The following is a 27,747-nucleotide window of genomic DNA, read 5'->3' on the forward strand; positions in this document are numbered from 1 at the left end:
ATCTCACATAGAGGTTAAACCATTGGGCCGGAATGCAGCATCAGAGCAGAGAACAATTTGCTTGCAGGGGTTAATGTCACAGGTGCTCGAGTTCGCAATCGGGCATCACGACCTAGAGACTAAACCATGATACCAAGCATTTTTTATGGATGATAATCCCTCAATTACCAGTAAACATCTAATACATTCATAGAACTGTAGCACAACGTGCTTGGCTACTCAACTTTCCTCCCAAATTGACAAACCTCAAAAACCACCATACCAGTAAGACGGAGCACAGCATGGGGATTAAACAATTGCGACAACTGTTTATCGTTTTCGCTTCTTACCTCGGTCGTCGTCATCCAGATCACCTTCCCTGTCCTTCTTTTTAGCCTTCGTTTCCAGTTCATCCCAGTCCTCACCGCTGTCCTCATCCCCACTGAAATCTTCACTAGCCTCAGCACTCGCATCGTCGTCAAATTCACTTTCATCTTCGGAGCTCTCATCTGCTGCAGCCATTTCTGACTCGGATAGCTCGAATGCAGACTCTTCGTCTTCGGACCCACCCTCCGAGTCCGACTCCGCAGCAAGAAACGACCAACCTCCATCAGCGAAGAACCCGTAAGGATCACTGACAACGGTCTTCATTATAGTTGTCCAATTAAGGTTCAAAGGGCCCTCTGTGAATGCAATGTCAACAGAATCAAGCCAATCTTTAACACCCTCCAAGGATTCAACTGGAATAGTGTTGACGTGCACCGGAGGCCTGTGGAAATCTTTGAACACGAAGACCATGTCGAAATTTTTGAGTCCAAACTGATAAGAATTAGCACCATGGCCGTTGATCACCAGGCGGATAAAAACTGCATATCACATACCTGTACTCTTTCAAGGTGAGCAATCTCAATCTCGTTCAAGGTGATCACAAGGAAAGGAGGCTCCGTTAACTGCACGAGAGCATCTGTAGTTGGCTGAATCAACACATTTGAGCGATTGGGAACACCGGTAAACCCAATTTCTCTGAACGGAATATCGACGTCAACACCTTCGTCTTTACCAGCATCTGCGACCTTCTCTGCGAAAGCCTTGAACTCCCTGTCTAACGCCGCTCTCCGCCGCCTCTCCTCCTGTTCAGCCTCGAATTCTTCCTCATCTCCGTATCGATGTTTCCGTCTTCGGTTGCCAGTTTCATCGAATTGCATTTCTGTCGCCTCACGATAAAACTGTACATCCCTTGTTTTTCTCTTTCCGATCATGATAGGAGTTTTCAAGTGGACATGGATCAGAACGATGAGTTCGTGGGCACAAGGCTGGAAGAACAAATGCTTCACATTGCTGAAAAGCACGTCAACATGTTCATTTCGGAAGGGCGACATATATCGTAGTCCATTTTGATGTATCTCCACTTCACCAGGAACACGTTTTCCGTCCAATGGTGGTCGAAGGTAAACGTCGGGCAATTTTACAGGGCGGCGATCTACCGTCAAGTTAGCTCATATCAAGCGATAGTATGATCCGAATTACTCACTTCTGATTTCCATGAGCTTATCTTGCTCAACCACGTCTTCCATCTCCTTCTTCTCCTGCTCGCGCCTCAAGGCATTTTTCCTTAGCTCTGTAATGTCCAAGGCGACTTGAGCAAGACGATTGTTATCCTTGGAACGAAGAGTAAGATTCCTCAGAAAATGTGCCGACAAATCCTCGAAAGGCTGGTCATCTTTCCTTCCAACGCCTTGCCCGGGAGATAGGAAATTTATTCGTAGGTATGCATACTCCCCCTCGTCGCTTTTGCTGGCATTTTTTATGGTGCTGATGTGGAAAGGTACCGGCCGACCCATTATGGGAACAATGACAGTCGAGGCTTTGTGATCAACATAGATAGTGAGGTCCTTCACTCGGGTTGGTAGTTGATTATCTCGTTTGTAGGACTCAAACCGCTTGAATTTCTTTTGGGAGATGCCATTGTCATCCCCTGTTGTGCCAGTGAATCGTTCGAGGCCCTCCCTTGTCTTCTTGCCAGCCAACTCCTTCTGGTGCTCGCGTCGTCGAGCCTCCGCTCCTTCGTTGATTTGAGTGGGTCGTTCGGCACGTAGTTTGGTGCGAGTCACATTGCGCCCAGCGATAGCGCTGGACTTGATCTCTTTCTTCTCTTTAGCTGGTTTCTGTGGCTCTTCCTCGTCTCCAAAATAAAACGATACAGAGTCCATGTCGACGCCTGCATCTTTGGTAAAAACATGAGGACCATGTTCTCCAACACGGATGGTATCGGTGATCACCATCGAGTAAATGGTTTTGGTTTTGTCTTTGGAATCCGTGTTCTTAACATCGGTTATTCCAACCGTGACAGAAAGAGTCATGCCACTCTTGAGAACCCTGTTGTTTTTCCCATTGAGCAACATGTTCGAATCCCTGAGCTCGATTCCGATGCCAGACCCCACGTTTTTGACAAAGTGATTCTCCAACTCAGGCTTCTTGGTTCGGACTATACCAACTGCTCTTGCATAGATATCCTTGGCGATTGCCCCGTCACGGATATCTTTGATGATTGTTTCATGAAGATTCAACAGGAAAGCGTAATTTGCTTCCTGTGACTTGCTCGGATCCACCAAATAAGTACGTGCAATGATTGAGCTGTAAGTTTTGTATCGAATTCCGAACCCTGCAATTATAATTCCGGGCTGGAGATTTTTGTTATCAGGCTGAGCTGTAAGTTTGAGGTCGTAGTTTCCCCCACTCTGGATAACGGGTCCATAAGCCCAATCGATTTGTTGAGGATCGAACTCCGACGGTAGTTTTGCGAGCTTATTGAAAAATTTGGTGTCGTCGATCTTGGCATCAATGCGCATAGAAAGGGCTTTGTGAGTCATTTGCTTCTCTTCGTCAAGTAGTCGAGACATCTCATCGACGAAGTATTCGGACATCAAACCACTACAGGCTCTCGAGGCATTGCGGATGGACACCTTCATGAGTGATGCTGTTAGTAACCGTGTAGCAACACACATATTATCTCCCCTTTATTTTTATCTCGATTTTCTTTCTTTTTTGGGCGGGAGGCGAGGATGGAAGAGGGCACCCACCAATTCATCAGTATCCTTTATCGAGAAGGCGGCAGACGAAAGGGCTGGGGAAATGTCAATTTCTTCGAGTTCTTTCGATGCTTCCTTGAAAGTTTGCTTCCAGTCTTCCGCGAATGGGCCAGTCGTAGTATCCTTCGGCAACACACCAACCCTTTTCTTCACATAACAGTTAACGACCGCAGTCCGATTTGTAGTTTGAAATAACTTACACCAGCTCCTTTGACTATATCAATACATTTTTCGAATATCTTGGTTTTCTCCGCTGCATCTTTGGTCACCACCAAGATTTCCACCGGAATCTTGCCCCCTTTCAATGGTTCAAGATGTTTGGCTAGGAGTGGACGACAAAGTCAGGATAATCTGTTCTAGAAATCAAGATTCTTGGGCATACCTTTTTTTGCAGTCGTTACGACATACATCATTTCTGTTGTGAAGATCATTAGTGTCGCAGGAAATTCGTAACCTAGAAGCCAAAACTAATATGACAGAACAAGATGATCAGTCAAAGAGCCGCGGCAACGATCAAGAAATCAGGCAAAGGATAACCTTACATGCATAGCATTATTTTTTTGGAAACTATTGGCCTCATCCGTTTTCCCCATGAGGATAATGATGGATCCAACACCACTGAACGCAGTGTTGCTCGATCGTTTGTCGGCTTTCCATGCTGCGTAGAAGCTTGATAGTCGATTAAAAAACACAGCTTTGTCAATCACAATCTCGTCAGCCATTGTGACCGACCAAGGCGCCCCCGAAGGCTCAGGCTATTGGTGGTAAATGGTCTGGGAGAACGCCAAAACGTGATGTCTATGCCAGATCAGAGGTCTCGAATAAGCACTCTCCCTCTCACGAGGAGAATAACTTGATATCAACACTTGACCTTTCTAAACTGTGGTATAGAAAGGGATTGTTGGTGGAAAGGGTGTCAGATGGTAGTTCTGTGCGAATGGAAAGAGTGACGAATTCTGGTTTGAATAGCTCGGGTGAACGCGACTTGGTCGCGTTCCAGCGAAATAGGTTCGTCGCAAGCTGTTTGCATTGTTTGCATTGTTTGTTTAGCTGGCTGCCATAACCAGATGTTCAACCTTCTCTATCCTTGCATGGCTATAAGTTTTTATAAGTACACTTAAACATATATACTTCAGGTGTTTATCAACTGTGAAATATGTTGAGATTACAAAGGATCCCTGTGTCTTTTTGTGACTAAATATCACTGTTCTTCTTTTCAATACTGTACAAATAATAATGCTGGTATTCTGATCAGTGTCTCATTGTCCTTAGTATTCTGGCAGATTTTCACTGCATACAGATAGGTGCTTTTAACCTGGAATTCACCCTCATTTTGCTACACTTTTCTGTGTTTTTTGAATCAACTAATATGAATTTATACTAGGGGTAACAATGGCTTCTCAGGAAACATCCAAGCCAACAGCCCATGACAACCTCTCAGACTCAGATCCGGGGCTCTCCCCCAGAAACCCACGAAATAACGCCGCCACCGGGGCCTCTGCTGCCGGTGTTCGTGCCCTCAGTGCCCAATTAGTTGCTTTCTATTTCAAAGCTCCGATAAAGGCTTTTTTTCGCACACGAGTTGAGTATGAAATGAAACCCTGGTCCTCTAATACAACATGTTGTATCATGAGTTAATATCAAGCTTCTCAGTTATATGGTACATAATCCAAACCCTATGCCACCGACACCTGTTGAATCTGGTATCTATTCTTTGACTTGATAGCGATCACTATCAACTAACCCTAAATGCGACGTGGTCACGTTATAGGCGTTTGCTAGAGCTGTCAGTCCCCACGCAGCTGACAGTCGTTGGTCATTCCGCACCACTACTCCCGGCTTACTCGTGCATGCTGTTCGTGTTTATGGTTGGCAATTTATTCCAAAACAAGTCCTTCCCCCGCTTTTGGCAAATGCTAGGTATGTTTATTTGCCCTGCCCCGATAGGCATATAATCTGACATAGTAGGCAGCGTTGGAGCTGTATTATACACTTCTTACCTTCAAGTTCTGGGTAACTTGTATGAGCCAGTATCACTGGGAGTCAAGCGGGTATACCCCCCACCAAGTCCCACAGATACGTTCGCTGCAGGTTTTGCAGCTGGGGCTATCCAGTCAGTAGTGGCTGCACCTCTGGACGCTCTCCAAGTCCGCTTCAAGGCAAATGACGTCCTCGAGGGCCAGTACCAGAGCATGTGGCATTATGGCAAGCACAAACTCCAACAGATAGGAGCTCGCGGAGTTTTCGCTGGCTGGGGTCTCTCGTTTTTGCGCGATTCCCTCGGTTATGCGGTGTTCTTCTCCTCCTTCGAATATATCAAATCGCAGGCATACTATTCCTTTGTCACAGGTTACTACGGGTCACTACCGGCACAAAATGTGGCTACACTGCAATCTTCTCAGTCCGAGAACCATGACGTACCTCTTATCAAACCCCACTACACCCTGGAGCCGTGCTTTCTGATGCTTGCTGGCATTGCAGCATCTGTTGCCCAGCAAGTAATACAGCATCCACTGAGTCTCATACAGGATATCCATGTTGCAAGGTTGGAATATCTTGACCATCAGGCGAGTCTTCATCCCTCGAGGAACCGGATGCTGCGACTCTACTATCTTGCGTACCAGGAAACATACAAGCGATGCAAAAGGAGAGCTTTAAGAGCCGGGGGTTGGAGTCGTTGGCTGTATCGCGGATTTGGAAGAAGTGCCCTCCGCCAAGTTCCTAGCACAAGTGCTGGTCTGGTTATTTTCGAGTTAGTCCGTCGTAGGTATGCTATCATGGCAGAACCTATATATATTCAGAAGGACGGATATGAAATCCTCTTAACATGAGCCTCTCCTTATACGTTATACCCACATGATGGTTGTGGGAATTGGAGTGACCAATGAACAGATATCGACCAACTTAATCTGCACTGACTGCTGACTGTGCTATCTATAAAGTATTCAAGAATCATCAAGTATTGCTTATTAAAATTGCAATATATAACCGATCTTCCCGCCAAAAGAGGTACTTCAGACCCAGGGGGTTGCAGTTCAGCATGGTTCTGGAAAAGGTCAGCGCAAGTCAGACAGAATCAGCCATTGGAAAATGGTTAGCATGGGTCGGAGACGTCTCTCCGTTGATTTTCTCCCCGAACGACGCCGAGCTGCAACCTGCTTCGGAGCGTATTGGGTGTCAAGATAGCTTCCCTTGTAAAGCACCTTTCATGGTGCCACCTCAACGCAGAAGAAAACAAATCAAATGAACTAGAATAGAATAAATCTGTATTGAAATCAATATTTTGAAACATACTCGGGGGGAAAAAACCAGGAAATTCTCCTCAAAAGGGGGTGACCTTACATAAAAAGCGGTGATGGTCCTCCTGACTTTGGATACATAAGGTGATGCCTGTGTGAGTGGCTTTGGGTTCCCTTTCTCTTGGGGGGTCCTTTGTGAGCCAGGGCTGGGCCCAATGGTTCTCCTTCGGTGGGGAAGAAGCGGGTGCGGGTCCGTGACGGGCAGGTCTTTGAGCAATACGATGATACAATTACTCCGCTTCGCTCCGCAATTTTGGCTATGACCGTCGATGCTGTCTCGGCACTGATATCATTGTTGTTTAGCATTAGGTACTCCTGGTCTTGTTCGTAGCTTGGAGTAGGGGTCCATTATAACATAGGACGTACGAATACTCAAGAGGTAGGTATGAAACGCAGTGACATCTAGATATGCAACCACATGCTAGAGACTTAAAGGTTTCGATGAAAGAGTCTCTGGATGATCGTTGACCTTGATCAGATTTTGGATATTACGTACAAAGCAATCTGCCTTCACCTCCTTGTCATAAGCCCAAGATCAATCAAGTCTATGCATGCCCAGCCCAGGGGATTAATTAATTAGGTAACCTAGAATGTGGAACAGCCTGGTTGGTTCAATCCCAGTTTGTAACTTTCCAAGCCTCCGACAGTGGAAACGGTCATAATACCGAAAGCCAAAACCCGCCTCCCAATTAAGCCTGTAAATATGGAACGGCCAGTACCAGTTATGTGAGATTGCGGTCCAGTCCTCACTGAACACCTACTCTGTATCCGTAGTCCGCATCTGGTTCTCTTTATATCTCCATAGTCAGCATAGAATCATATTTCCATCTGCCACCTTTTGCTTTGTTGGTATTCTAAATACCCTTGGATCCCACCTACCAATTATCTGAGTCGTCCGTCTGACACACTCCGCCTCTTTAGGCTGTATAGTTGACAATCGTGTTTGTCGCCCTGGGTTGATTATCTACCACTGGTCTCGTGGACACAATTTCTTGAGCACCAGCACCATCGCATCCAGACCTCGTGCCCTTGTACACTGCCTGTTGTCTTTTTCTTTACTGGTCCTTGTTTTGGCCGTTGTTCATAATATTATCTTGGCAATACTTTTTATCCACCAGAAGCACATGCCCTCGTGACTATCCCCCAAAGCAACCATCCACATCAGATGACTTTGTGGTGAATGTTATGACAGGATCTGTTTGGGGGACTGTGAGGAAAGCTATCCTTGGTCACTGATCATCTATTTCAGCTTTAGTTTGTTCAGGGCACCAAAAGCAGGGCTGCTAACCCGGCCCACCACAACCGCAATCATTCCTCAACAACCGCAGTCTCCACGCATCTCCCTAACCATCCCCTTGCATTCACTATATCCTCAACCACAGTCTTCGCCTGGCCAGTCACTCGGGGCTTTGGAATCAGCGAGTGAGAAAGGTAGCCGGCGTTCCGCTTCGGCTCACTCTGTTGAGTCCGAATCCTCAACTTGGATCGACACTGGTGACCTAGCAGAACAACTTCTCGATGCGGAGGATCCCCTCCGAGATTGCTCTCTAGACCGTGATATCACTAGCCATAGAGCAACGAAGACACGCTTGAGACAGCAGAGGCCGGCCCGTTATTCGACTGAACTCACCACAGCGCTGGTTGAAACTCACTCAGAGAAACCGTCAATTGAGATACCTCGACCACCACCTCGGCATATCTCGCGGGTTGAGCGATTTTTGGCTACCATAATGTCTCCCAACAACCGGCGAACAGCCCAGGTGCATGGCTTGGTTGGAAAACCGTTGCTGTAAGGAACTTATATATAGCATGAATGACAACCGTTTCGCATACTGATCATATCCAGGTACTTCACCAGCGTCTTTGTCTCATTGGGTGTGTTCCTTTTTGGCTACGACCAAGGTGTCATGTCCGGGATCATAACGTTCGTTTCAATTGAATTAAGATGAAGACGTATCGATACTGACAACATTGTAGTGGCTGGTATTTCAAGGAATATTTCAACCAACCTTCAAGAGCCGCTATCGGTACAGTCGTCGCGATCTTGGAGGTCGGTGCATTCATCTCCTCTTTACTTGTTGGGCGGCTTGGCGACTTGATAGGCCGCCGTAGAACCATTCTCTATGGTTCTATTGTGTTTTTCATAGGCGGCGCCCTGCAGACCTTTGCCAATGGATTACCAATGATGATGCTAGGTCGAATCATTGCAGGCTTGGGAGTCGGAGCTCTGTCGACAATCGTCCCAGTCTACCAATCTGAGATATCGGTAATTCTAGCCCCGACCAACCGTCTCGTACCAAATTGCATTTGCTGACGTACAGCCAACAGCCTCCCCACAACAGAGGAAAGCTCGCGTGTATAGAGTTCACCGGTAATATTTCTGGCTATGCTGCCAGTGTTTGGGTCGATTACTTTTGTAGTTACATCGAGGGCAATAACTCATGGCGACTGCCGCTGCTGTGCCAATGCATCATGGGTGCCCTTCTTGGAGTAGGGAGCCTCGTCATCTGTGAATCACCCAGGTAAGTTGCAAAAGTCCCCTATCTCCTCGCCAACATATGATCCTCACACCGAACTAGATGGCTTTTGGACAACGACTATGATGAAGAAGGCATGGTAGTCATCGCCAATCTCTACGGAAAAGGAGATTTGCACAATGACAAGGCCAGAAAAGAATACAGAGATATAAAAATGGATGTTCTTCTGCAACGACAAGAAGGCGAGCGATCATATTCCGACATGTTCAGACGATACCAGAAACGGGTGCTCATAGCAATGTCCGCGCAGGCGTTGGCTCAACTCAATGGTATCAACGTGATATCATATTACGCTCCTCTAGTCTTCGAATCAGCCGGTTGGGCAGGCCGCGATGCTATCTTGATGACAGGGATCAATTCACTCTCGTATCTCGCATCCACAGTGCCCCCTTGGTATCTTGTTGACCGTTGGGGACGACGGCCAATATTACTTTCGGGAGCAATTGCAATGATCATTTCGCTTTCCTTGATATCCTATTTCATCTTCATTGATGTGGCAGCTACGCCAACTCTTACAGTGATTCTCGTCATGGTCTATAATGCTGCCTTCGGTGCATCTTGGGGCCCCATACCGTGGCTCTATCCTCCTGAAATCCTACCGCTGAGCATCCGTGCCAAGGGTGCCAGTCTCAGCACCGCTTCAAACTGGGCGTTCAACTGGCTGGTTGGAGAGGTGACACCAGTTTTACAAGCTGCTGTAAAGTGGCGGCTCTATCTTATCCACGCATTTTTTTGTGCGTGTAGTTTTGTTCTTGGTGGGTAAGCACTCTGTGTATTAGTCGTCGAGTATTCACTAACCCGCTTGTCTAGTTTATTTCTTGTACCCAGAGACCAGCGGCGTTCGCTTAGAAGACATGGATTTGCTATTTGGAGATGCAACGACTGCCATGCCCACACCAGTCACACAGGGAGAGCGTGACTCACTTATGAGTGCCGGTTCGCCCATTCCTTCACTCGATATTAGACGGCAGTATGGCCAGTCTGCGGCGGATAGTGCCATACCCGGTCTAGATATCAACCCACCGAATATATCTGCTGATGGTACTGGCAAATATGCGCGACAGGTGCCCCAGGGAAGCCGTGACAACAGGTCCGAAGGTTTCGGCGGCTGGATATCAAGTATGGTCAACCGACACAAAAGTTCAAAGCAGCGAGCACAAGTCGACGAATATAGACGTCTCGACCAGGAAGATAATGAGTGAGGTACGGCAATCATTCTGTCGCAGAAGTTTCCTGGGCCTTCTATTTCAGCTACAATGCTTCCAATTTTGTGTCTTTTCCGTCTTCTCTTTTTCGTCGTGTCTGTCTAGGACCCAGTGTTACTTTCTTGTCCCAATAATCACATGGTTGTTACTCTGTCTGCTTTCTTTCCATTGCATCGCGATTTTCTAACTAGATAGAGGGAATGTAGATGGATGAAATGTTGAAATGGCCGAGTACACAAATGATGTTATTCCTTCAAGGAGCGCAGGTTCAAATGTGTGCTGACCAGTAAAATAACCATAACGGGGGTTGAAGTCCACCAGCGGACATCAATGGGAGGGTGGACACCGCTTGACATTCCACAAAATCGAACCCGAACTCACAGTTTATGGATTGTTTGTTCTTTTCCCTCAGTTGTTGGGGAATGTCTCATGCTGCATGTTAATAATGTCACGTGGTCTTTTCCTTCATGGGCACTGGCTCTCCCATAGTAGGCAAAGAAACTACGCCAGGGTTTATATCATGTTAGAAGGTGTGTATGGGGTATTTGTTCAGAGATCGATGATCCAAAAACCATGGCTCGCACCTGTCCATGGTCCCTCTGGGTGACATGTGAAGTTGGTAGTACTATCTAGCAGGTAAGGTCGCGCCACAACATTACGGATTCAGATTCCTTGTATTTTTCGGCTTATGTTATTTTACCACTAGAAACTTTCACCCTTTGTGTAGGAACAATAAACAAACCTAACCAAGAATCTGGAAGTTGGTTTGAATGCTCGTTTGAGGTTAGAATAGCCTCGTGAAGTTATATACCTATATATGTATCTTAAACAACATACTTTTGCGGACACGGAGGCTTTTCGCTTCTTTTCAAGCCTTCTCTCTATATGCTGTGGTTGATCACTAACCACAGACTGTGCTGCGACCTGCAGGACTTGCTTAAGATAGTAGCTATCTAGCTTGGCGACCTGGATCCTCAAGTTTAAGCTCCATGTACAAATGCGTTAATTATATAAATGGCGGGCGAATTTCGACATACATCAACTACTGGCAAATCAAGTTACCAGGTCAGTACCACTGCACTAGGTTTTAGGAGTAAGTTACTAGGTTGGATGTCTCGGAAGGACTAGAAGCTGAGGCGGGGCGCGGTAACAAGCTCCGGAGGACAGCAAGGCACGCCCGGTTTTTCCGTGCTATCTCCAGGCCAACTTTCCATTTACATTTCCGCCCAAGTCTTTCCATATCATCTACCCACCGCAAGGTCGCTCTCTCTTGCCTTCCTCTCGTTTATTCCGTCAAATCTCATATCCCCTTTTCAATTCTATAAGTTCCCCCATTCATACGACCAGAAACGGCCCAGACGCTCCCTGCCACCGGGGTATTGACCATACGCGATTGATGCGGTTAGAGATGATCTGATTCTCTGATTGCCCCCCTGACATCTCTCTTCCCTTCTTTCCTTTGACCTTTTCCTTTGTCTGTACCTTTAATATCTTGATCACTCCAGTCGATCACCGCTTTATCCGTTAGTTCCATTATATCCAAAATCCGACCAGCCTCTGATCGCTTGGGGCAGTATAGGAGAATCGCCTTTTCACCATGACGGAAGCAGATGTTGCTTCAAGTACTGGCACCGATCTGGCCCCTGGTCTCCGTCAAAGAAACCTTCCACACCTAGAAGAAAAGACAAAGACCGGAAAGGTTGTCAGTGAAGCCCACGAATATGACAAGAAAGCAAAGCCCAAGGTATCGCCTTTTTCTTTTCTTTTTACAGCAACTCAATGTTTGATCAGCCACAAATGATGCCAACTGATCAATGTCGCAGTCTAATTCATACCTCTCTGCATTGGACAGCTGGGAGCCTGTCCTTGTGCCTATTATCTTAACCGCTCTATCAATCTTCACGCGCATGTACCGCATTGGTCGCTCAAACATTGTCACTTGGGATGAAGCACAGTAAGAACCGGACCCGGCCTATTTCGCAGCGCAATTCTCATGTCATTTCTTTTTTCCATTTGCAGCTTCGGCAAGTTCGGGTCTCATTACCTGAAACGCGAGTTCTACTTCGATGTTCATCCTCCATTGGGAAAAATGTTGGTGGGTTTGTCTGGTCTCCTCGCCGGCTACAACGGGTCGTTCCCATTCAAGTCGGGCGAAACATACCCAGAGGAGGTCAATTATACATTCATGCGCGTTTTTAATGCGGCTTTCGGAGTAGTATGCGTACCGCTGGCATACTTTACCGCTCGAGAACTTGGTCTTCGCAGGGCTACTGTTTGGCTCGTCAGTCTGATGGTGCTTTTCGAAAATTCGTATGCCACCATTTCGAGATTCGTGTTACTCGACTCTATGCTCTTGTGCTTCACTTTTACAACAACACTCTGTTGGGCCAAATTCCACCGACTACGGCATGCCAGTTTTACACCGGGGTGGTTTTTCTGGCTCTTCTTGACGGGCATCAATATCGGGTGTGTATGCAGCGTGAAGTGGGTAGGGCTCTTTTGCACAGCGATCGTTGGCCTCTATACCGTTGAGGATTTATGGACCAAGTTTGGTGATTTGAAGATGCCAAAGGTCAGTCTTCAAAGCGCGTTGCAATTAAGTTCACCGCTAAAGAGTTTCTAGGCTGTGCTAGGCAAGCATATCGCCGCTCGTGTAGTAGGCCTAATCGTTGTACCCGCCTTGGTTTACGCATTATCATTTTACGCACATTTCTTGATCCTGGAGAACAGCGGACCTGGCGACGCTCAGATGAGTTCTCTTTTCCAGGCGAATCTGAAAGGCACCGAAGTTGGCAAAGACAGCCCCCTTGAGATAGCTCTCGGATCGAGGGTCACTCTCAAGAATATGGGCTACGGTGGTGGTCTTCTCCATTCACATGTTCAGACTTATCCGGAGGGATCTAAACAGCAACAAGTGACCTGTTATCACCACAAAGATGCAAACAATGACTGGTTTATTTATCCCAACCGCCAGGAGCCCGATTTCGACCCTTCCAACCCCCTGAAGTTTGTTGGCGACAGGGACGTGATTCGTCTAATCCATGGCCAAACAGGGCGAAACTTGCACTCCCATGCCATCGCTGCCCCAGTTACCAAGTCTCATCATGAAGTTTCCTCTTACGGTAACATTACCATCGGCGACGATAAGGACCATTGGGCTATAGAGGTTGTGGATGATGTTGCATCGAGGGATCGAAGCAGAATCCGAACTTTGACAACGTCGTTTCGCTTGCGACATCCTGTTCTCGGATGCTATCTACGTGCTGGCAATGTCAACCTTCCGCAGTGGGGGTTCAAACAAATCGAAACAACATGCGTGAAGGAGAATAAACCCTCTGATGTCTACACACATTGGAATGTTGAGTCCCATTTCAACGAGAAGCGTGAGTCTCTTTCTTAATTTCCTCGTCCTTTCTTCGTTCTTCTTGATTAATGATTTCCATGCAGTGCCGCCAAGCGATCCGGGGTCTTATAAATCCCCATTCTTGAAGGACTTCATCCATCTGAATGTTGCAATGATGACATCTAATAACGCACTTGTCCCTGATCCCGACAAGCAAGATGATCTTGCCTCGAAATTCTGGCAATGGCCAATCCTGAATGTTGGACTTCGTATGTGCTCTTGGGATGACAACATCATCAAGTATTACCTCCTTGGGAACCCTGCCGTCTACTGGGGGAGCACAGCGAGTCTCGCTGTCTTCGGGCTTCTGGTCCTATGGTATCTTGTGCGTTGGCAGCGAGGTTATAAAGAGCTTTCACAAGCGGATATCGATTTTATCCATTATGCTGGCTTGTATCCAGTCATTGGATGGGTCCTCCATTACCTTCCGTTTGTTGTCATGGCGCGAGTGACATACGTCCACCATTACTACCCTGCTCTTTACTATGCCATCCTAACTTTCGGTTTCTGTATTGACTGGCTCACCCAATCAATGAACAACCGTATCCGTTGGATACTTTATACATCCCTGTATATCATTGTCATCGGGATGTTCGTTCATTTCAGGGTGATCGTCTTTGGTATGGAGGGTCCAAGTCAAAACTGGGCTCATCTGAATTGGCTGAGCGGCTGGCGAATTTCGAATTAAATCTGGCTTATGGCTGTTGTTATTCTATCCAACAACCTACACTCTTTTCCCTTTCTCGGCAAGGATCTTGCCCTGTTTCTCAATAGTTGTCTAATGTGAATCTCAAATTGTTCCCTGCCGTTTGGAAGGTTGGCAAATGTCGTTGGGTATGTGTGCTAAAACTCAATTTTGTACAACATACTGCTTGTGACTGTCAGTGACATTTATATACACTCTAGTTCTTGGGTCATCGAGCTTGTACGCTGCACCTGCCAAAGCACCCATTATGTAGAACCTCTTTGTATACCCTAACTAATGGCCCAAGCAACAAAGTGTGGAAAAACCATGTGACCCCCGGTAGCCCATAGAGTATTATGTCAATGGATATATACGTAAAACAAAGGAAAAGCACATTCTCATAAGCTGCCATGATTTAGCAGCAGTTCCCAGCCCAGCCATTCCCACCCCTACGCATTGCATCGTTCAGACCCAAGGTAACAACAGTTTTTGGGCCCCCATTGCTTGTTTGGCCTGTCGCACCAAACCCTTTGACCCCACTTCTCCGGTCGTTCAAGTCATATTTACCCGCCTCTATGTTGCGGTAAATCCTCTCGGCTGTCTCGAGAAAGGCACGTTCAACGCCGTCGCCGGATTTTGCGCTAGTCTCAACATATCCAACGACATTGTTCCTGTAACACCATTCCTCTGCTTCTTGCCTAGTAATTCGCCCCTGGGCTCGATCCGAGCCATCTTCCACGAGATCGCTTTTGTTGCCAACAAGAATGACCACGATCCCTTCTTCAGCAATCTGCCTCAAGTCTTGAAGCCATTGGGTACATGAAACAAATGTGGCAGGTCGCGTTATGTCGAAGACCAGGAGAGCTCCAGAAGCACCTCGAAAATAGGAGCGAGTTATGGACTTGTAAGTCTCTTGGCCAGCCGTATCCCAAAGCGAGAGTTTCATTCTTTTCTGACGTTCCGCCGTCTTCTGTGGTGGGGATGGGAGGCCGGTGACCGTGTGGTCTTTCGAGGTATCAGGTAGGGCACGCAGTGGAGAGGGACTAGTAGACGGTGGAATGCTAAAGGAAGGCTTGTCTGCCTCCAATCCTAAGCTCCTCGAAGCGGGCGGACCAACTGGAACAATGCGTGACCCGAACTCAACACCGATTGTAACGTCATGGGATGGTGAAAAGCGTCCTTCACAAAGCCGAACGGTCAACTAAGAGAATTTGTCAATGTCAACAACGCAAGTGGCCTGCTACCTGTTGGGCAGGCGGCTGGAAAAGAAAGCACTCACACTCGACTTCCCAGTCCCGGAATCACCAATACAGACAAGTTTAGCGATGTAATCCCATGGCTGTGACATGAGTGCCGAAAAGATCTCAGACCCGATAGGCTTATGAAAGGTTTGCTTAAGACAACCGATACCAGCTCCTTCAAACGTTCAGAGAGCTCATACTATGCGGTCGCAAATAGTTGGGCCTGTGGATATCCAGGGTTCCAAGCTTCGTGATCTCCAGGCGATCGTATGACGTATACCAGTTCGGGAGACAGATACTAGACACCAAAAGTATACCTCACTAGTTTGCAAGATGAAACAGCAAAGCTGAACTGCTTCGGGCAAGATATAGCTTCCTATATATTACCTACCTAGCTATTTGCTATTCCTGATTGAGTATGGGTGACACATGGCCCGCTGGAATGGGTGGGTTGGGTTGGGGTGGATTAGTTAGTTAGCAGTTGCACCGCGGTCGTTTGCTGAGTCATCTATCGCCGTGACCTTGCCTTATGACGCTTGCGCCTCGACTTACCTCCTTCGGCCTTCTTCCAGGAATGTATGATCACCGTCCCAGGCTTGGGCTTTTGATCCTCACTATTTGGACTGCAGCATCGCCTCTTTCACTCCGTACGAAGGCTTTATTTTATCCTTGAAGTATAATTTCCTAGGCCATCTACTTACTTTCCATTCTTTATTCAACTCACCCCGTTCGTTTTGGTGGAGCGCCATTACTCATAAGTATTGAAGGTCACCGCCTCATTGTCCAGCATTTCCCGAAATCCAAACCGACTGTAGAGGATTGGTGGGACTACACTCAGTATTTCTAGCTACTGGACAAGTAGCAGGGAGAAATGTTCTCTGAATGTAGGTAGTTCAAGCCATAGCATGACTTACCTCCCTGCGCCGTACCAGTGCCGCTATGTTTGCTCACAAAAGATACAGATGCCTCCCGTTTCCTGGCTCAATCACAGTCACGATTAGGCATCCAGCCCGACGAGACGAATAGAAGGGGCTATGGCTATCTCATGCCTCGTCCAGTAGCCTCTCGTTTCTCTTCGCATTCCTTCTTACATCAAGGGAACCCCGACCCTTATCAACCGACTGCATCCCAGGCTTCCAACTTCCATTTTAGCTCTCGCAAAATAATACAACCAGCACCACTGTTTCACAGTGCAACCGATGATTTCAGAGAGGAGGATGATGAAGCTGAGCACGAGCGTGAAATAGCAGATTTCTATGCCTTGCAGAAGTCGAGGCGGCATTTTGGCAGCAGCGACTTGAGAGAATCTTCGGAGGTCGATGAAGATGATGACCAAAACTCCTCTTTAGGTGGAAATGATGCTCTACCTAATAATACATCTGGCAAATTTGCGGTTAACGATGCTCGTTGGACCAGAAGAACATCGGGGTATGGGACGCGGAGTGTGGCTGTTTCGCCTCCGGCCAAGGCAATTGGAAACAGAGACGGGGGCCAAAAGAATAACCAGACCAAAGAGGAACTGATCGATATACGGCTTGAGGATACCTTGAAATCCGTTGCTGATACTCATGAGACCGTCGATTTTGATGATGAACCTCCCCCTTCGGTGCAACGATTTCGAGAGCAGCCGCAATCGGCCAAGGGTCGTTTCGGGATAGATACTTATTTTACACCAACAGGAAACCAAAATGGAATACTAGTAGACGGCCATCGACCCACAAGCCCAGCCGAACCGCACCAAACGTCAATCACACCGACCAGTGTTGAATCCCCCGCTCAAGATCTATTCTGGGGAAATCTTTTCTTAATATCCTTGGCTTGTCTTTTTGCTACGTCTTTCCTCATCTACCTCCATACATCTGCTCCTTCCGGAGACAAGTCAAGATGGGGGGATACGGTGTATTTGACCATCCACGGCTCGTTCAAACTTCTTGGGAGTTATACCGTCGTTTCGGTGCTCGTATCATTGCTCTGGCTTGCCTTCTTACGTTCCTACGTTAGGCAACTGGTTTATGTGGTTATATTCGCCGTTCCTGCTATCCTATATTCATTCTCACTCTATCCATTTGTCTCGAGTTTCAAAGGTGCGTGGGGCGGAACTAGCCTACAGGACAAGGTCATGAGATGTGGGTCTATCGTTCCCTTCATCATGGCTAGCGTGTGGATCTACAATGTTGTTCGAGGCCGCCATGTTATAGGTAAGGCCGCTGGGATTCTGGAGCTTGCATGTCGGATCCTCACTGCAAATGCCGAACTTTTAAGCCTGGGGCTTGGTGTTCTTGTTCTCATAGTCTCCTGGACTTGGGTGTGGATCCTCATGTTCACCAGAGTGTTTCTCGGTGGACATTTGTCTGGTTCGAAGTCATTTGTCGTCAACCTTAGCAGTTGGTGGCTGGCAATATATTTTGTTGCTGTGTACATATGGTCACTGGGAGTCATTGCCGGTATGCAGCGTGCAGTGACCGCCGCAACAGTGAGCCAGTGGTATTTCCATCGCCTTGCGGCACCCGCCCCGGCTTCTCGACAAATAGTCCAAGCAGCCCTCGGGCACACACTCTCGAAACTGTTTGGTACGATTTGCTTTTCCAGACTGATGACGCTATTGATCCGACTCCCCTTTTTGCTGCTTCCGAGACGCGTGAACTCAATTCTGAGCTTATTTGCGTTTTCACTTGTTCCCACCCCCATTACCGCTCTCATAGACCCTCTTGTCATAACTTACGCCGCAATCCATTCTCAACCACTTACTGTGTCGGCTCGTGGTCTCACGCAAATGACAAACATATCAGCTTCATTGGCTACGTCGCCACTACATCCCCAGTCTTTTGCTTGGTCTCGGGGAGGTGTTTCACCTCTGCTTGCTTATCGACTTTCAAAACTCATCCTTCACGCTGCACGTTTCATGATGTCCCTTGCACTTGGGTTTGGGGGCTGGGTGACTACTGCGCGAAGCCTTGCCGTGTCCGGAGCTGGCGGCGCAGGCCACAGTGGCAGTATGTATGCGTACGTGGTCGGGCTAATTGCTGGAACAATTGGCTGGAGCATCCTTGGTGCTATAGAGGGCGTGATTGCAGATATTGTAGATGCCCTGGTTATCTGCTGGTGCAGTGAAGTCGGAACCTACAATCGGGAAGCAAGGTATTGTCGAGAAGCGGGTTGGCTATTCGGCGCACAGTCCCCCGAGGAGAGACCTGGCTTTAATCAAGCTGAGGCCTGAGCATTTCGACTACAGTCGTATCCATTTCACACCTCTAATATTGACATTATTATGATGAAAGAGCTTAACGGGACTTAGATGATCAACTTGGCGCTGTTCCTGGGGCTCACGGGTTGACGAATTTCGAAGCGATGAACAATTATTCTTCTTTTCCTGCGTCGCTCCTTTGATAATGAAGAAATGTCTGCATGGACTTGAGCGTTTGAAACACTGAGATTGCAAATTATTTCCCGGTATCGTAAGTCCCACCATTGGTGATATACTGCGCATTGCATTTGCCTAGCTGGGGTTATGTTTCCGCATTGGTTGTTTGAAGTTCAATATTGGGTTTTCTCGGGACTTTGGGGTCATTCGTTTCTATTTTTAGAGTCTTTCAAATGGATTGCTGCTTCTAGTAGGGGGCAGTTATATATTGTTGCAGTGTAAGTACGGACAAAGGCCATGGGCGAGCAACACAATAGTGTTATCACGGCATGCCTTTGAGAGTCCTCTATACGGGCTCTAGATTGCTGCTACATGGAAATATCATATGGACGAGCATCTGTCAGGAACAAATTATATGAAGCTTCTAATATGGAACCTGAGGTAGCATGGCATGACACAAGCTACAGTAATCCACAATCATATACCAACCGCTCCACCACCAAGCCTTAGAACACCGATAGAGAACGACAATGACCATCAATAAGAAAGGAATTGTATTATATCGAGATGTAGAGTGAAAATGAAGAAAGCTTGACGGTCACAGCCTCAGCCGACCACTCCAGCCGACATTCTCTTTGGCACACCATTCCTTCAGCATAACGTAGCCAAAGCGCACCATTTCTACGGGCGAAGTAATCCTCCCAACCGGCAGGAAAAACTCCCCTGCAAAGTCACCAGCTTTCAATTGTAAAATCCCCTGCTGGGAGTAATCCATAGAGCGCTTGGACCAAGTACCGGGGAATTCATGAATAAGAACATCTTCGGAGAGCGTCCGTGACCCTTCGAGCCAGAGTTTCTGTGACTTCTTATAGATATCCGGGAGTCGTTTTTTCAAGTCGGACAATTCCCTCTGGTACTTTGTGTTCTCGTCCGACGCGACAGTGTTTCCGTTGCTACCCGGAGTCGACACATGTGTGGACTCCCATGGGAGCGGAGTGACGGTAAGTCGCTCTAGGTCAAGAGCGTGAATTGTACTGTATGATACAGCACCGAGGAGTAGACAAAGGCTATAAAGTCGGGGATACGGGATACTATTCTTTTTCACCACACGCCAGTATGCAATGATAGAGAGCCATGTTGATGAATCACCAGTCTGACGAGACAAAAGCTTGGACTGATCATCGGCAACAAAAGCCAGTATAAAGCATAGAATAGCTTCGATAGCCGTCGCGACAGCAAGCTTTTCATCAGCGTCAGTAACATCGTCTTTGGCGGTATGTCGTTCCGCAGCATGTTTCAGCTCCCGACCGAGATTCCCGTGTTTTTGATATTCATCTTTCCAACTCTTCCGCTCGCCAGTTCTTGAAGACGCGTGGTTGGATGATTGCGGAGGGGCGTTAGCCGCAGAAGACCTCGGGTCGCCAAACGAGGTTTTCACGGCGGACTGGGCACTTCTAGCCTCGAGACCAGCCGTGTCTGGGCGATGTGTTTGACTCCGGTGATCTCTCACCGGCGTCATCGATATCTGTTTCATTCTGTCTTGTTTATGGGGCGCATTACTCGGTAATAAAGGAATTGGCGTCCTTGGTTTTTCTGGGATAGGAAGTCGTTCCTTCGGACTTCCCCTAGTGGGAACGACTCCTGCATGTTTGGAAATTCCCGTCGTCTGCTGGATTTTGCGATCGACATGGGTAAGAGCCGGGGCGTTTGTCGAATTCTGGTCGGATTTGGTCTCCCACAGAGACTCGTCGTCGGAAGGGTATTTTCTGGGCGAGTTCGACGGTGCCGGCTTTCTCTTACCAGAGAATTTGAGAAGTGCTTCCACACGTTTCTTGTTTAATTTTCCATATTTCAATCTCACAATGAGCTGCTGTTTGACCACAGTATTACGACCGACGGTCCTCGGGTAGTTTGCCTGCGATGACTGCTCGTCGACCTGACAAGATTCGGCCTTAATACTTTGGGAAGAACGGGGGCTTAGAAGGTCCACGCCACTAGAAAGGCCCTTGTCGGAGGTTTGGTTTGTAAGATTACTCTGCGGACTTTGCAGATCACCAGTGGGCCTATGGTGAAGCTGCGGGGTACCATGGTCAGAAGGCCTGATTTTTGGGTGTTTCGCTTTCAAGTTATCGCCAATTGGTGTATTTCTTTGTTGTGACGGTTCGATGGTCAAAGGCTCTTCGCCGAGTTTGGCAAGTTCTTTTTCGATATGGGGAGGGAGGGTCGGGGATAATAGCTGAGGTAGTCGAGGACTGCCCGATGCTGGCGGAAGAGTAGGTGACAGTAGAGCAGGAAGTCCATCGCAGTTCGCGCCGTCATTTCTGACTGGTTCCGGTGGGCTTGCGGGTGATAATCTCGGTTTTTTTGGAGAAACATGTTGTGGGGGCTTCCTTTCCTGAGGCTTCAACGGTTCATGGTCGCTCCCAAACGGTCGCTTACGCTCCGCTTTCTCGGAATCAATGCGCGCATGTTGCGAATGTGATATTCGTTCGGTCGACCTCTTGGGATTGCTTCGAGGTGAACGGACGGCGAGGTGTCGTTGATTGGCTTCGGTAGGGTGCGTCATCGAGACGCCTTGTTTTGTTCCTTTGGAACTAGGAGATAACGAAGCGCCGTTCTTTCGTTTGCTCTTATAATCGTTCAAGGTAATCTTTGGCTTGACAGATCCGCTTGGTGGTGTGCTCGTGGTGCTTTCAGGCCCTGAACGCTGGTCGGGCATGGCGTTCCCTGACTCGTCTGACCAATCGCCAACAGGAACAAGTAAAGATTCGCCTTCCTGATGTGTGAGGAACGTCATGTATTGCAGTTGCTGTTCGTCGGGAGTAAATGGCCCGTCATTACCCACTGCCCAATTGTTAACGAAACGGCCCCCAAGGCGAAAGGGCACATCAGTAGGAACGGTGAGGAGGAAAGGGTAGAACGGAAGGATCTCCTCTTTCAAATGACTCAATTGTCGATCGATTAACTCCGCCTCAGATACAGATGAACGTCTGCTGTAAGTTTTGGAACCAACTATATCATCATCCGTGAAGCACGAGGCAGGCTCCACCGACATTGCAATCCGTCGAACAACTCGTGTAGGATGTAACGAGGGGGGACACCAGGCCCCCAATGTTATAATGAACTTTCTACCACACTTGCGTGTTGTGGTCTTTTATCATCGGTGTCGCGCGAGTCGCTGGCTCTCCTCCTATACTGTCGCTGTTGGAAAAGGTAGGAACCGAAGAGGGAAGATATGGGCGCAACAAATAAAGAGGGTTGCGTATCCAAGGGTTCGGCGCTCAGCGACGACTGCGAGCGCGAATTGGATGGGAACTAGGCCCAGAAGACCAAAACTGCGAGCAAGCTTGCTGCCAGTTCTTTGGTCACATGTATTGCAATCTGGACTTTTCGAAGACGCCCGTCGGCGACTGCGCAAACATCGGCTGAAGTCCTCCTACCATGTACATGAAAACACCCCTTCGCAAGGAGAGTACCCGAAAGACGCTAGATATATGTACACTTCAGTATACTCCGGTCGCTGGGCGACAATCCGCATTGACCGGGTCGTTACGATTGGTTCGTCTATCGGCTGCGAAAGTTGCGACTGTGCCAGACAGCCAGAGAACGGTGGAAGGATAGGTGTTGTATAGATGTGGGTATTCAGAGGACCGTTATACCGGCATGTTTGAAGCGCTTGAATGAAAATCAGGAACAGCTAGTCATAATGTCCCGTGGAAAGAAAAGCGAAATGAGGGGGGACGGTGGTCTTTCTGGAGATCGGAAGGCGCGAACGTTGGATTTGGGCTGGAGCCGAATCGGAAGACTTGGCAGTCAATAAATAATACCAGAAGAAATACGGATACGGATACAAAGCATCGACATCTCGGTAATACAGAATGAGATCTACAGTTCTACACAACAGCGAACTACCGCTTTCATCGCCTCGGTCTCACAGACTTTAAATACTGAATTACTCTCTATTCCCTGATCTATGTGTCTTGTGCCTTTCGGGGCTTCTTATCGGTCCTTCTCTTTCGTCTGAGTGGGTGAGAGAGGAGGACGCGGCGTTAAAATCCGATGGTTATCGCGTAGTGTGTCTAGTATGGACGTCTCTTCGCTTGGTGACTGCATAGTACAATCAGGCAATAAAAACAAATTACCCATGAGAAGGACATCTTGCGTACCCTGTTTATCGGGAGGGCATCCGCAAGATTCGTCACCTATAAGAGCATAATACAAGGGACGACAAGACAATCGATAGGATTACACTATGGGGTAGAAGTATCCCCTTCTCCAGTATCAACAATCCATGGAAACAAGCAACTGACCCCCACACCTTCTCCACCCAATCGCGGGGAGTCAAAAAACCAGAAGGAGATTGTATCGAAATACTCCAGGCTCACAGTAATCCTCTATCTTAGGAACGATCATCAGGCGCGAACTTATCTTGCCAAAAGGTCCTGAAATGCTTTTGGCCTCCAAGGGTGGAGATTTCTTCAACTTCCTTCGGTGTGAGTTGGAAGTTCAGAATCTGCAGATAGCTGCTAAGGCGGGCCTTCTTGCCGCTGGTCGTGATCGTGATAGTGCCACGGTCTACAGACCATCTCAACAGAATTTCGCCCTCACCAACGGCATACTTTTTGGCCAGATCTGACAGAAGTCCATCAAGGGGCCCACCTCGAGCCCGGGTGGTGGGTGTCAACGGCCCGTAGCTGGCCGTCGCGATCCCTTTGGTTTCATGGAAGGGAACTAACGTATCATGCTGGAGATACGGGTGGTATTCAATCTGATTGACTGAGGGGACCACCTTTGCAGTCTTCAATAGGACATTCAAGTGTGTCTGCAGGAAGTTTGATACTCCTATCGAGCGAGCTTTTCCTGCAGCCTTGACCTTCTCCATTGCTTCCCACGCCTCTTGTAGTTCACGATCCGATTTGGCAAAGAACGGCGAGTGTATCAGGTACCTACCAGAGATTTGATGAGAATGTGGAAAAGGACCGGCGTATGATGCGGATATGATGGACTTACAGGTCAACATAGTCAAGCTGGAGCTTTTTGAGGCTCTCGTCAATCGCTCTCGGGATATCCGCAATGTTCGTCATCACCTTAGTCGTCACGAAGAGGTTCTCGCGCGCCACGCCACTCTCTTTGATCGCCACGCCCAGTTCGGGCTCAGTGCCGTAAACCTCTGCCCCGTCCAAGTGGAGGTATCCCAGCTTGATTGCATCTTTGATTGTCTCGACTAGCTCACGGTTAATGCCCGTGTCTCCTGTTTTGAACCAGGCAGTGCCTGTGCCATAGCCAACCTATTACCCTGGCATTAGAAGCTTTGTCTATAGTCGAATCCGAAGCCAAACACTCACCACTGGAATGGAGGTACCATCGTTCAAGGTAACGTTTGGGATAGCTGTCAGGGAATTGGCCGCCATTGTTAATCGCGCTCAAGTAGAAAGAGTTGTGAAGGAAGTATTCTGCGGGGTAGAAGAGGAGCGGGCCATTTATGTCTAGCGTATTTAACTCTCGAGGTTAGGCTCTTCTTATCATTATCATCGGTATTTCGTCATATTCTTGAGGGCCGCCTAGTACGTATATGGTTGGTTACAATTAGTCCAGTATAGAGTATACTCATAACCATGGAGTGTAATATATATAAATGAGCCCATTGCAGATCACCCAATAGTACTCTATACTTATGTGTCGCATTTCTTTCCCCATCTTTGATCATCATTATCATGGTCCTATTCACCCCTCCTATGTTGCTTATACCCTTCGGTAGATTCTACAAACGCATGTCCCAGATCTTCTCGCTCCGCACCCCCCAATGACACACATGGTCCTCTGCACAAAACAAGCCCATCTAGGATGTTGCCAGTGATTCATTCTGGATCAAATGATATATAAGCTCAAATTGTGGGGCTTTCAAAGTTGATGCCATCGTGTTTGATGCAATATGCAGTGATCGCCTGCAGGATATACTGTGCTGCATGGAGTTTTGTGGGAAGAGCAGGCCCATTACAGCCCTATAATAAACCCGAGCCACGTGATGCCGCGTGTGGAGCGTGCGACCACTTTTTCAACCTCTTAATGCTCACAATTAAGTAAAATGGGCGCTGAGAAACCGAGGAAAGCGAGTACTTATCAATAGGCCGGACTCAGGCAACAAATACCATTTGGTCTGGTAAATTTACCCGAGGGAAATACCAGAAAGTTATGCAATTTGTCAGCCATGGACTTATGATGTCACCCAACGATGTTTACTCTTCCGGTTTGGCTAGTGGGGATGATGAGATCGGCTACTCATTAACATCTTAATATCCGACCCAACACACTGTTATATATAGGAGCTTCAACGAACTCCGACAAACTCTCCATACTATACATACTATATGGCCCTTTCCTTTGTACCTCTGGTCAAGTTTGCATCTGTCTTGCTGAAATTTCCATCATACAATAGATAATCACGTCATTATCTATATTTCCGGCACGGTTATTATATGTCTTTGCGAAATACACTGTACCAGACACGGGCCATCCAGACTCGACTGGGACAAATGGCTCAGCAATTCTCCACCACAAGTGGCGTCCCAGGTTTTTCGTTGGCCGAGATCCCCAAATCCAATGTCTTCACGTCAAAGCTACCTGCAGACCCGGCTTTCGAGACCCCGGAGGCCTCTCATCAAGCGCCGAGGCAAACCCTCGGGCCCCGTGCTGTCAGGGGTGCCTTGTATACATATGTCCGCCCCGAACCAGCCGAGGGGCCGGAGCTCCTAGGAGTCAGCCCCAGGGCGATGCGTGATATCGGTTTAAGGCCGGGGGAAGAATCCACGGAGCAGTTCAAGGCATTGGTCTCTGGAAACCAGATCTGGTGGAATGAGAAGGATGGGGGGATTTACCCCTGGGCACAGTGTTACGGAGGTATGCTCAAAACTTGTATCGAGGTAGCGTAAGTTCAATGGTTAACGACTCACAAGGCTGGCAATTGTATGTTTCATACCATCCAGGAAGTATAGGGCGATGATCGTTGACAGCGCATAGCGGCTCATGGGCAGGCCAACTTGGAGACGGAGTAAGTTTAATCTCTCAATCACATGGTACTGGCTTGGGTTGACATTCGACTCTAGCGCGCAATCAGCCTTTTCGAGACCACCAACCCGGCAACAGGGGTTCGGTATGAACTGCAGATCAAAGGTGCTGGGAGGACGCCATATTCGCGGTTCGCGGATGGGAAGGCGGTCCTTCGTTCTAGCATTCGTGAATATGTCGTGTCAGAAGGTGAGTACTGCTAACAGCTATATGTTATAATGATGTTCAACGTTTTCTAAGATCGGTCACAGCCCTCAATGCACTAGGTATCCCGACAACCAGAGCGTTGTCACTTACTCTCCTTCCCCAGTCGAAGGTTCTGCGCGAACGCATAGAACCCGGGGCCATTGTCGCGAGGTTCGCGGAGACCTGGTTGCGAGTTGGAAGTTTCGATCTTCCACGAGCCCGGGGCGATAGGGAGCTCATCAGAAAGTTAGCAACCTATGCCGCCGAAGAGGTTTTGCACGGATGGGAATCCCTGCCATCAGCGGTGCCACTAGGAAAGGACGAGCCCCCCTCTTCTGTCGACAGTCCTGCGACAGGAATCCCATGGGACCAGGTACAGGAATTGGAAGGCGTCGCAGAAAATCGATTTGCGCGATTGTATCGCGATATTGTCCGGCGCAACGCGAGGACCGTCGCTGGCTGGCAAGCATACGGGTTCATGAACGGCGTTTTGAATACTGACAACACGTCGATATACGGGCTGTCGCTTGACTATGGCCCCTTCGCTTTTATGGACAACTTTGATCCTCATTACACGCCGAATCACGATGACCATCTTCTGAGATACGCATACAAGAACCAGCCGTCCGTCATTTGGTGGAATCTGGTCAGACTCGGAGAGTCCCTGGGAGAATTGATCGGGGCGGGTCCCGACGTGGACCAGGAGTGGTTTGTGAAAGAAGGATTAACAGAGGAGACCGCGCCCGACGCCATCAAACGCGCCGAAGAAATCATCGACCGAACCGGAAACGAGTACCGACATGTATTCCTAAACGAATACAAACGTCTGATGGGCCGAAGACTGGGACTGAAAACCCAAAAAGAGTCCGACTTCCAGAAACTGTTTTCCGAGATGCTGGATACCTTGGAGGCCTTGGAGCTCGACTTCAACCATTTCTTCCGCCGGCTTTCCGGCCTCTCACTTGCCGACCTCGAGACCGAGGCGCAGCGGAAGGAGGTAGCCCCGATATTCTTCCACACGGAAGGATTCGGTGGAATCGGCTACACGGAAGACACAGCGAGAGAACGCATTTCCAACTGGCTCGAGAGCTGGCGACTGCGGGCTTTGGAGGATTGGGGTCCCGACAGCGACGAAGCGCGACAGGAGGCCATGAGATCAGTCAATCCCAATGTAAGTTGCGTGTCTGGAGCCCTTAAAAACAGGACATGTATTTCTAACCCAGCAAAAACCAACAGTTCCTACCGCGTGGCTGGATCCTGGATGAGATCATTGATCGTGTGGAGAAGAAGGGAGATAGGCAAGTCCTTGGCCGCGTGATGCAGATGGCCCTTAACCCCTTCAACGATGAATGGGGTATGAACCAGGCTGAAGAGACGCGTTTCTGTGGCGATGTCCCGAGATACCAGAGGGCTATGATGTGCAGCTGCAGCTCTTGAGGTAGTGTGCTAGTACATAGCTCGCTGGTCATGGAGGTTGAATATTTGTGGATGTTATCATCCAATGGAATGGTCATTGTGTATATTCAACGATTTTTAAGCTTTCTAGCTGGGTACCTAACGTAAACGAGAACCAAGAAATGGAGCGAGTGAGAGACTACAAAGTGAGCAATGAGACCTGCACGTGAATTCATGAAGCGCACAATATTTGCACGCCATGCTACTCTCTACTGTAGATATACTATGCACAGGCCATAACT

General features: G+C 48.2%; 9 protein-coding genes across 9 annotated transcripts; 5 read left to right on the forward strand and 4 right to left on the reverse strand.

Annotated features, from left to right (window-relative positions):
* Positions 1–145: 145 nt before the first annotated feature.
* spt16 (chromatin-remodeling protein SPT16) lies at positions 146–4,020 on the reverse strand. The gene is made up of 7 exons (XM_024835277.1): positions 3,611–4,020; positions 3,451–3,535; positions 3,269–3,390; positions 3,060–3,215; positions 1,511–2,942; positions 861–1,459; positions 146–798 (listed from the first exon to the last, which is right to left on the reverse strand). The coding sequence occupies exons 1-7, from the start codon at positions 3,788–3,790 to the stop codon at positions 310–312; spliced, it is 3,063 nt and encodes a 1,020-aa protein (XP_024690990.1). The 5' UTR covers positions 3,791–4,020; the 3' UTR covers positions 146–309.
* A 179-nt stretch (positions 4,021–4,199) lies between these two features.
* On the forward strand, positions 4,200–6,034 carry P168DRAFT_271606 (putative mitochondrial carrier protein). Its single transcript, XM_024835278.1, has 5 exons — positions 4,200–4,372; positions 4,453–4,654; positions 4,722–4,728; positions 4,840–4,988; positions 5,041–6,034. Exons 2-5 carry the CDS (start codon positions 4,461–4,463, stop codon positions 5,897–5,899), a joined length of 1,209 nt encoding a protein of 402 aa, XP_024690991.1. The 5' UTR covers positions 4,200–4,372; positions 4,453–4,460; the 3' UTR covers positions 5,900–6,034.
* A 1,518-nt stretch (positions 6,035–7,552) lies between these two features.
* P168DRAFT_298198 (putative MFS monosaccharide transporter) lies at positions 7,553–10,106 on the forward strand (the record flags this gene model as incomplete). The annotated part of the gene is made up of 7 exons (XM_024838248.1): positions 7,553–7,576; positions 7,696–8,156; positions 8,214–8,291; positions 8,345–8,633; positions 8,696–8,889; positions 8,947–9,659; positions 9,715–10,106. 7 exons carry the CDS (start codon positions 7,553–7,555, stop codon positions 10,104–10,106), a joined length of 2,151 nt encoding a protein of 716 aa, XP_024690992.1.
* A 1,600-nt stretch (positions 10,107–11,706) lies between these two features.
* On the forward strand, positions 11,707–14,200 carry pmt2 (protein O-mannosyl transferase; the record flags this gene model as incomplete). The annotated part of the gene is made up of 5 exons (XM_024833668.1): positions 11,707–11,853; positions 11,933–12,063; positions 12,129–12,681; positions 12,733–13,492; positions 13,557–14,200. 5 exons carry the CDS (start codon positions 11,707–11,709, stop codon positions 14,198–14,200), a joined length of 2,235 nt encoding a protein of 744 aa, XP_024690993.1.
* Positions 14,201–14,476: 276 nt separating this feature from the next.
* On the reverse strand, positions 14,477–15,813 carry P168DRAFT_291547 (Rab family GTPase). Its single transcript, XM_024837428.1, has 2 exons — positions 15,477–15,813; positions 14,477–15,398 (listed from the first exon to the last, which is right to left on the reverse strand). The coding sequence occupies exons 1-2, from the start codon at positions 15,543–15,545 to the stop codon at positions 14,613–14,615; spliced, it is 855 nt and encodes a 284-aa protein (XP_024690994.1). The 5' UTR covers positions 15,546–15,813; the 3' UTR covers positions 14,477–14,612.
* Positions 15,814–16,309: 496 nt separating this feature from the next.
* P168DRAFT_283188 (uncharacterized protein) lies at positions 16,310–18,655 on the forward strand (the record flags this gene model as incomplete). The annotated part of the gene is made up of 2 exons (XM_024836032.1): positions 16,310–16,322; positions 16,401–18,655. The coding sequence occupies 2 exons, from the start codon at positions 16,310–16,312 to the stop codon at positions 18,653–18,655; spliced, it is 2,268 nt and encodes a 755-aa protein (XP_024690995.1).
* A 742-nt stretch (positions 18,656–19,397) lies between these two features.
* On the reverse strand, positions 19,398–21,854 carry P168DRAFT_283189 (uncharacterized protein; the record flags this gene model as incomplete). The annotated part of the gene is made up of 1 exon (XM_024836033.1): positions 19,398–21,854. The coding sequence occupies one exon, from the start codon at positions 21,852–21,854 to the stop codon at positions 19,398–19,400; it is 2,457 nt and encodes an 818-aa protein (XP_024690996.1).
* A 1,192-nt stretch (positions 21,855–23,046) lies between these two features.
* On the reverse strand, positions 23,047–24,270 carry P168DRAFT_255788 (aldo/keto reductase). Its single transcript, XM_024834484.1, has 3 exons — positions 24,145–24,270; positions 23,810–24,087; positions 23,047–23,745 (listed from the first exon to the last, which is right to left on the reverse strand). The coding sequence occupies exons 1-3, from the start codon at positions 24,208–24,210 to the stop codon at positions 23,199–23,201; spliced, it is 891 nt and encodes a 296-aa protein (XP_024690997.1). The 5' UTR covers positions 24,211–24,270; the 3' UTR covers positions 23,047–23,198.
* Positions 24,271–25,094: 824 nt separating this feature from the next.
* P168DRAFT_291551 (YdiU domain protein) lies at positions 25,095–27,690 on the forward strand. The gene is made up of 6 exons (XM_024837429.1): positions 25,095–25,696; positions 25,753–25,762; positions 25,817–25,847; positions 25,903–26,053; positions 26,116–27,221; positions 27,287–27,690. The coding sequence occupies exons 1-6, from the start codon at positions 25,276–25,278 to the stop codon at positions 27,485–27,487; spliced, it is 1,920 nt and encodes a 639-aa protein (XP_024690998.1). The 5' UTR covers positions 25,095–25,275; the 3' UTR covers positions 27,488–27,690.
* The last annotated feature ends 57 nt before the right edge of the window (positions 27,691–27,747 follow it).

The sequence above is a fragment of the Aspergillus campestris genome (genome assembly GCF_002847485.1).
Source record: "Aspergillus campestris IBT 28561 chromosome Unknown P168scaffold_9, whole genome shotgun sequence".
Classification (NCBI taxonomy): domain Eukaryota; kingdom Fungi; phylum Ascomycota; class Eurotiomycetes; order Eurotiales; family Aspergillaceae; genus Aspergillus; species Aspergillus campestris.